Consider the following 8,936-nt stretch of genomic DNA (forward strand, 5'->3'; position numbering starts at 1 on the left):
AGCATTTTAGACATCAAATAGCTGTGCCAGAAAAGAACTAACTGCTTAAGTCATCTGGTTCACTAGATGCTGAATCCCTTTTCACCCCAGAAGAAAAATCCATGTCAGTACCACTACCACACTGTAGGTGATTTTCTTTTTTGTGGTCTAAAGGCCCCTTCTCCTTAATCTTGCACTTACTACCTTTGCGCCCACCTTTCCGTTCATGATTATTTTCTTTCCTACGCCTTGCTGAAGTGGGGATACGTGGCCTGCATTTGTTTGCTCCAACATTGTGTTTAAACATTTTGGGAAGCTTACGCCCTTTAATTTTAGCAGCAGAAAATGAACCCTCAGAAGTCAATGATTCTGATGGTGTAACCCCAACATCTTGCCCAGAAGATGGGCAAAGTTCCCCTTTCAAAGATTCTTGGCTAACTCCTGGTTCAACCCCTCCCACCAAAAGCAATGGTTCCGTGGAACATCCCTCAAGACCTGAACTGTTGCTGGAAGCATTTTCAATGGGCTCACTATGATCAAGATTATGCCCCACTCTCTGCCTGGATTTATTTTTTACCGGCTTTTTGTTCTTGTTCTTTTTTTCTGGGCCAAGTAGTCCCCCTTCCTCTTTACAGGATCCTGACAAGGAATATGAACTTCCCTTAACCTCAACATTTTTCTTGCCTTTTTTTGTGTATATGACAAGCCTATTGGAAACTATAACCTCTGTTGGAATGGCAGCATCTTGGGAAGAAGTTGAAACAATAGCATGTAGGTCTTCTTGAACTCCTGAACCAACATGAACATCATGAATCAGATTGATCACTTCTGAATCAGGAGATGTTTCCACATCCAAGTACCTATTCTCAGTTGCTTCCCCTACTGTTTCACATGTTATTTGGGAGGAAAGCACATGGCAAGCACCACCAATGTTCCCAATAGACATGTCTTGTGTCACAGTGCTCTCCAAGTCCTTATCTGTAAGGTGAACATCCAATTCAGAAATGTCAACAGCACTAATTGGCTTTCCCAGGTTTTCACTGGGGCATTGGTACTGTCTCAGCTTCTGTTCCACATCACCCATATTAGCTGCTTTTGAGACATCGAGATTGATTCCTTGGTCCGAATCACATTCAGAAACTTGTACTGATGCTGAAGGATCTACCGCCTCAGGTAGCACAGCCTTAAGATTTCTTTGACCCACTTCTTCCCCCATTGTAACTTTTAAACAAGCACCACCAGTTGACGCAGAGAATTTTCTTTTGGATCTACGTGAATTTCCACCCTTCCGGGTCTTCTGCTTTTTACTCCTTTGACCACCTCTTGTTTTTTGTGAACCATGACTTGGAAGTTGAGTTAAATCCAACTCATGATTCTGAATTGCATCATTCTGCTCAAACACTTCCATAATGTTTCCCAAAGCACCCCAAACAGAAGAACGTGCTCGCTTACAGGGACAGCTTCTTTTCCCTCTTGATGTCTTCTTAAAGATTCCAATCGTTCCACTTAAGTGCAATATGCCATTGGCAGTACTGCTGCATTGCTTTGTAGCCTTTCTTGTCTCAGACATCTTATTCAATTTACTTAGACGGGTACTCCTCCGAAGAATTGGGCCTATAGTGTCAGGACAGTTAGATGCAGAAACAGAACCAGACCCAGCATTATCTTCCCTTTCATTGTCTGCATGCACAGCATAATCAACTATATTACTACATGCTAGAGAACCCCTTTCCTGAAGATCTGGAATAATGGAATCTGGCCCAGCATTATCTTTCCCTTCATCATCTACATGCCTAGTATAATCAACGATACTGCTAGTACTACTACATGTTAGAGCACTACCAAGAGCACCACTTTCCTGAAGATCTGGCATTGCCAGGCCTTGAGAAGAAATAATTTCCATATCAGGTTGACATGAATGTAGAGAAGCCGAATCTTCAATAGGACAATCAGAAACTAAATTAGATGACCCTTCCTTGAAACTATAATTATTAAGATGATTGCAGAGCATACTACCACATGTTAGAGCACTGCTAAGACCATCCCCTTCCTGTAGAACTGACACAGCAGAACTGGGCCTAACACTATCCTTCCCTCCATTGTCTGCATACCCAATATAATCAACCATACTACTACATGTCAGAACACCATCAACAACATCCCCTTCCTGAAGATCTGACACTGCCAACGCTTGAGAAGAAATATTATCTAATACTGGCTGAGATGATTGCAAAGATGCTGAATCATTCATAGAACAGTTAGAGGCTATGTCAAGTGACCTTTGCTTGAAATTGCGAGTACTTGCTTCTATTAGTGATGCTTCAGTGATCAGGTTGCCTGATACTCTGGTTAAAACATCACAATTATCCTCTACAACCTTCTGAACATCAGCATCAGTAACCACTTCCTCTACAGAGTCATTGACATCCACAGTAGCCCTCTTATCATTTTGGGTTTTTTGGTTCAGTGAATCAGTCAGGGATGATGAAGCCAATGAAATTTCTTCATTTTCTGATAAGTTCCCTGGGGCACTGTCACATTTAGATTCTTCCCTTCCAAAACATTCTTCAGTCGTCAAACAGGATGACTTATAGTCCTTGCCTCTCTGATTAGAGCAAAGCCCGTTAACACCACATTCATTCTGAGGTGCCTCCTCTGATACCAAGAAAACCATGTTCCCACGCCCATTCTCTGGCCCACCTTTTCCAACAACAGATGCTTCTTGGTCAATGCTAGAATTCACTGAATCAACACTGTAATTCCGAGAAGCATGAACTCCGTCCGCCGGGTCCACGATGTCCCCATTACAGTTAGATGAGACGCAAACCATTTCTGAGAACGATGACCCTTCAATAACAGATTGACCTGTCCTATCCCCGGTGCAAGTAAATAACTGGCGAGCGGCTTCCAGGCCAGAACGTTGTTCTAATATGGCACTGTAACGCCCCTCACAATCTCTAAACTCGTCAACTAACACCATACTACCGCCACCACAGCCTTTCAAATTCCTCTCCCAGCATTCCTACCGGCAACAAGCAACCAGAATCCGAAGGCAATCCGCAGAAAGACTCATCAACCAGAACCTGAAGTTCATAAGAACCCATCTTCCTTTCATCGAATCTAGAAAATCTAGTCCATTCCCAGCTATACAAATACAGAAAAGAATATTAGAAAAAAAAATAATTATGGGCACCCAACAACGAATATTATCCAAAACGACAATGCGTCTTCTGGACACCCCAAAATGAATAACGTCATTCGCCCATCTAACTGCACTTGCTAATATCTCCTTGAAAGAAAAAAGGGAAAATAGAGAGGCATACCAGTATATCAGCTTTCGGAATGAATCCAAAGAAACAAACAAGAACCCTAAAATCACCCCCCCCCCCCAACCACCTCTCACTCTGCAAAATCAAAGCCCTAATATAAGAAACCATTACAGAAGAATGCAGATAAAAAATAAACAAAAAACAAGATTTTAGCAAAAAAAATAAAGTGGAGTACCTAATAACAAACGCCGATAGAGGAAACGAGCCGGAGAGACGATTGATTTTAATTCCTATATTAATTATTGAAATGAAATCACTTAACCCATTCAATTTTTTTATGTAGCAGAGAGAGAGAGAGACGCTATGTGTTTGTGTAGACAACAAAAACCTCTCTACCTTGCATTTGGCGGTTTGAGGGACGAAAAGCGTGTGAAGGTTTTCGGACCAACAACAGGACCTTATTTCAACTTGCAACAAACGAACAAACCTCAAAGTCATTACCTTTTCTCTGTAGATGCTACACGTGTGAGGGATGCCTCGGGTTGGGACTTGGGAGAGCTGCAGAAAAATGAGTTGTATTGTCCGATGGTTACATGTGTACATCCTTTTGTTGCAAAATACAAGAAATTTCCGAGGGTTTACTTTTATAATATGGGCAGTTGGGCACGTAACACGTTGCATTTTTTTGGGGTGCAAATGGATGGAATCGGACCAAATTTAGGGGCCTTTTGTTAAGTTTTTTTAACGAGGCCCTGTTTGGTCCTCTAACCAAACAGGCTATAGCCTTCTAAGATCTTTATGTAAAAGCCCATTATGTCTTTGGTTGTTAGATCTTCCAAAAAATCTTTTAAAAAAGACTTGCCAAATGGCACCTTAAGGCCCTGTTTGGCACATCTTTTCATATGGGTTGCCGGTTTTTTATCTTTTCCAGTTTTGTTGGGAAAAAATCTAGACGCCGAAAGACGCAATCCTGAAAAGATGCAGGAAGCTCCAAATGGAGATTTTCCTATTTGTTTCATCTCATCTTTTCACGGAAAAATGTCTCCAATCAAACAAGTCAGAGGCTACCAAGATCGTTATGTAAAATCCCATTATGTCTTTTGGTTGTCAAATCTTCTAGAAGATTTTTCAAAAAAGACTTGCCAAACAGCACCCAGATCTTATAGATACGAAGATGCATTAAGCTTTTAGGGTATTGTATTTATAATTTAAGATTGTTTGGTTTGCATCATAGTCTATTTAGCCGTTAAAAAACAGTTGGGAATGTTATTTTCAGCATGGAAAAACTAAAAGCTTCACTTTTCGATTTTCGACTTTATTGCTCTTTTCATGTGCTTGACGATGGGTCTTTTCGTCTCTATGATGCTACCAAATAGAAAAATGCCAAAACTACAATTTTTTGGTCTTTTGAGCTTTCCAAAAAAACCCAAAGACATGCCAAAAGACACGCCAAACACCACCTTGATTTGTTTTACTCTAATTCAAATACAATCTTGTGGGGGGATTCTAGATTCAAAACGAATTTGGGTTGCAATCAATATATATTTACATAAAAAATAATTATAATGATTTAATTAGGTATGAATAAATTAACTATAAATTATTAAAACTGTTATATGTCATTAATAAAATGAATTTAAATTTTAATGGTGTATTTAATGAAACTTGAACCTAAGAGTTAGCAAATAGGTAGTTTCTAACTAGAATGAATGGAACTGGCCTTGAACTGACCTTACCCAACTATTACCAAGTAGGGTATGGTTTCAAATTCTATGAATAGACATACCCTTATTCAAGCCAATTATAGGGTCTAAGGGATTACTCTACTACAACCAAAATACTTTGAAGAATTGGCTTTGGAATTGAACTTACCTTGAAATAAAATCCCAAAATACTTTGAAGATGTAAAAAAATGAACCAAAACACTTAAGGTTACAATGACCAGGCTTTCACTTTACAAATCACTTAAGTGGGGTATGGTTTCAAATTCTAGGAATAGGCATACCCTTATTCAAGTCAATTATAGGGTCTAAAGGATTACTCAAACCAACTTGAAGAAGTAGCTTTGGAATTGAATTTACCTTGAAATAAAATCCCAAAATACTTTAAGGATGTAAAGATTTGAACCTAAACACTTAAGGCTACAATGACCAGGGTCTCGCTTTACAAGTCACTTAAGTGGTTTGATAATTTTTCTCATTATTATTATTATTATTATTATTATTATTATTATTATTATTATTATTATTATTATTATTATTATTATTATTATTATTATTATTATTATTATTATTATTATTATTATTATTATTATTATTATTATTATTGTTGTTGTTGTTGTTGTTGTTGTTGTTGTTATTATTATTGGGGAAAACTGCCAATTTAGTCCAAAATCGCCAATAGACGTTAAGTGGCATTTAAAAGGACAAAAATGCCCTTAATGTATTATCTAAATTTCTTTATCAACTAACAATATTGAACAACTCTATTATGTGTTGTGAATGGACAAATAGCTAAGTTATGCATTTTACTATTTTCTTACTAATTCAAAAGTTGTAAGAAGAGGAAAGAATGAATAATAAAAAGTTCGCTGAACTAAAATCCACCTCAATCTTCCCTTGAGATTTATCAATTAGTAACAACTTCACCATCTGCATAGTGAAAGGGCAAACAACTTTACTACACATCTTCTAAAGCCCTAGATAGTCATCTACACCTAGAATTTCTAATTTGGTTTCTATATTCACCTTCAAATCTAATAGCCTCATATAGCATAAATAGTACCGATCGGAGATTTGGAATTCTATTCACAATTGCTCTAGTTTGATCTCAAGGAAGAAGACAATGAACAATGTCTTCTTCTAAAGGGTAATTTTGGAATTTTTAAATGCTTCAAATCGCATGTGGCATCCCATGTGTTAGATAACTAACGGACTACTAATGACAGTTACTAAATTGGGAGTTTTCAAAAGTTTAAGTGCTAAAGTGAGACTACCCCTAAAGTACAAGAGACTAATCCGGAATTTTCCCTTTATTATTAATATTGTTGTTGTTGTTGTCATCATTATTTAAAATCATGTTTTTAAAGAACATGTTCCATTTTTTTTTCGGGTGAGGGGGTGGATGGAAGCGGATAAAGAAAGAACAAATTCCATGGGTAGACCCTAGAACTACCAAGGCCAAAATCGACCCTAGGACCAATATTGACAAGCAGGTCCCAATTCAAAAAACTTGAACTGACCCCAATAGGATAGGTTCTAGCTTCAGATTTTTTCTTTTTTTGACGACTATCAAGATATTTTTGGATCAGTTATGTTTTAAGAGAAAATGGCAAGAAAAATAAAATAGAGAAAGTTTAGTTGGGTATTTTGGTAACTTAACATTTTCCGTCATATGACTTAACGATTAAGCGGTATTTGTCACAACATAAAAGTTCAGGGGGGTTTTTGTTGCAAATTAAAGTATAGGGGGTCTTTGTCACTGACCCCATAGTACAGGGGTCCTTGTAATTTACCCTTGTCTCTTTTTCTTTTTAGTGGATGTAACTATCACTAACTTTTTTTAGAGTGGAGGCAACTATCATCAAGTGAATAAACACGTGTTAAAGAAGCTTTTGCTTGAGAGTGCAAAAAACCACTTTTGATATGCTCTTTCTTGATAAATGAGATGCCACTTGTCCAAGGGAGACTCCATTATAATGTTCCACCAAGATTTAACTTTGTTAATAATATCTTGGGTTTGAATGATAGGGATATTGAGCAAATTACTATAGTGATTCCATACCGTGTTGGCCATAACACCATTACCAAACAAATGAGTGAATGTTTCAACCCGAATACATGGTGTTGGCTACAAGGCCCACCACAACAACATTTAAAAGTTGTATGAATTCTTCTCCTTATCATGTCATCAATAGAAACAACACCATGCATAAATTTCTTCATAAAAATAGAGACTTTAGAAGGTAGCCCTAATTTCCAAATGTGTTTAAACCAATGCACCGAGTCACTAAGTTTATTAATAAGATTCCAATTTTTTTAGAAGGCTCCTTAGCACTCATCCATTCATCAAACCTCAATAACAGTCTCTTGTACAATGATATCAACAAAAAAATGTACATGGACCAACTATAAACTCTAGAACTAGAGAGTGCAAGTGAGAGAGAGATAATTTAGCAAGATGATGAGTCGCTCTGTTGGCTAAATGTAAAATATGAGTTCTAGAGGTATTTGTAAAGAAACACCATAGATGCTTATACTAAGTAAATAGAATGTTGATAGACCATGATGGTTCAATAGTGTCTACCAATAAACGTCTAACTAAAGAGAGAGTGTCACTTTAAACATAAGACTAGAAACTCCAAGATTATTTGCAATTTTCAATCATTCTAACAGTGCAAAGCTCTACTAGAGGAGAATGACTATTAAAGGGTAATGTTCAAGCATAGATACAATCAACCACATGGCTATGAAAGATGAAACCCACCCCTATATTAGTCAAATCGACAAAACCAACTACATTCAATTTAAGCATACCGATTAGTAGTGGAATCCAATTATAATGACTTGATGGAATTGCATCTTCAATGGGTACATGGACAGTCTCAATGGTGTCTTGCCCCAGGAGAATAGTATGAAGAAGGGTCGGTGCTTGAATATTACCAAACAAGGGTTGAATTGACTACTGTGAAAGGTAATATCATTTCATCCATTGTGGGAAATTTTGAGTGTTTGGATGCTCATGATCTATCTTCCACCAGAGAGAAGCCCATGTATGAATGGAGGCATCAACATCATCCATTCTAAAATTAAATATGTAGAAAGGCATATGCTTGAAATATTACGAAATGATGGTTGAATTGACTATTGCAAAAGATAATCTCATTTCATGCATAGTGGGTAATTTTGAGTGTTCGGATGCTCATGATCGATCTTACACTAGAGAGAAGTCCATGTATGAATGAATGAATCAATATCATCAATTCTTAAATTGAGTGTTTGGATTCTCATGATCTATCTTCCACTAGAGAGAACCCATGTACGAATGGAGGCATCAATATCATCAGTTTTCAAATTGAGGCTAGGGCCAAACTTGACTAGTTGAGCCACTAGGCAATGGAAAAACAACAGTGATACAACTTCTATCTCACGTAAGCACAATGGGCAATTTTGGGAATTTTATGCATCTAATAGAATATACCTCTTGTTAGGAATTTAGGATTAAATTGGTAAGACATTTTCATACAAATAATAGAATATTTAGTGGTATCAATTTCAGACTCCAAAATTGCTTCCAACTAAAATCTCCTATAATTATAGAGTCATTTGATGAGGATGTCGTGTTAGAGTCAAGTATATTGAGTATGGAAGAACTTGTGATGTTGCCCGTTGGAGTGTGGACCTAGATTATGTAGTTGTCCAAACCTGATTCCACTAGTATCAACCAAATAAAAAGTATTTTAATAACAACATAAAGAGGAAATTGGTAAACCAATAAGTTCTAGTTCCAAGAGTTAGAAGTTGGATCTATTAATTCACCAACTTGTAGTAAGAGATTAGTTGATAGGTGATTGCCAACAGTTGTAGAGATATCTCTAGGGTTCAACATGGGCATCTAAATGTCACTTAGTTCCAACTAACCAATGACTTCCCTCAAGTAGGTGATGTTTGCGTGTCATCATACCCTTCC

The 8,936-nt window shown here is 37.2% G+C and overlaps 1 protein-coding gene across 3 annotated transcripts in view; it reads right to left on the bottom strand.

Annotated features, from left to right (window-relative positions):
* Positions 1 to 3,716, bottom strand: part of LOC104605844 (histone-lysine N-methyltransferase ASHH2) — a 60,557-nt gene extending 56,841 nt beyond the window's left edge. Inside the window, exons 1-4 of one of the 3 annotated variants that reach the window (XM_088895607.1) lie at positions 3,645 to 3,716; positions 3,484 to 3,538; positions 3,303 to 3,383; positions 43 to 3,123 (exon numbers count right to left, since the gene is read on the bottom strand). In XM_088895607.1, coding sequence (XP_088751733.1) covers positions 43 to 2,959 — 2,917 coding nt within the window. In that variant the 5' untranslated portion in view covers positions 2,960 to 3,123; positions 3,303 to 3,383; positions 3,484 to 3,538; positions 3,645 to 3,716. Of the gene's footprint in view, positions 1 to 42; positions 3,384 to 3,483 lie in introns of all 3 variants that reach the window. The other 2 variants (XM_019199186.2, XR_016080777.1) reach the window with 2 other exon arrangements.
* Between the last annotated feature and the right edge of the window lie 5,220 nt (positions 3,717 to 8,936).

Source organism: Nelumbo nucifera, chromosome 1 (genome assembly GCF_055504915.1).
Source record: "Nelumbo nucifera cultivar China Antique chromosome 1, China Antique-T2T, whole genome shotgun sequence".
In the NCBI taxonomy this organism is placed as follows: domain Eukaryota; kingdom Viridiplantae; phylum Streptophyta; class Magnoliopsida; order Proteales; family Nelumbonaceae; genus Nelumbo; species Nelumbo nucifera.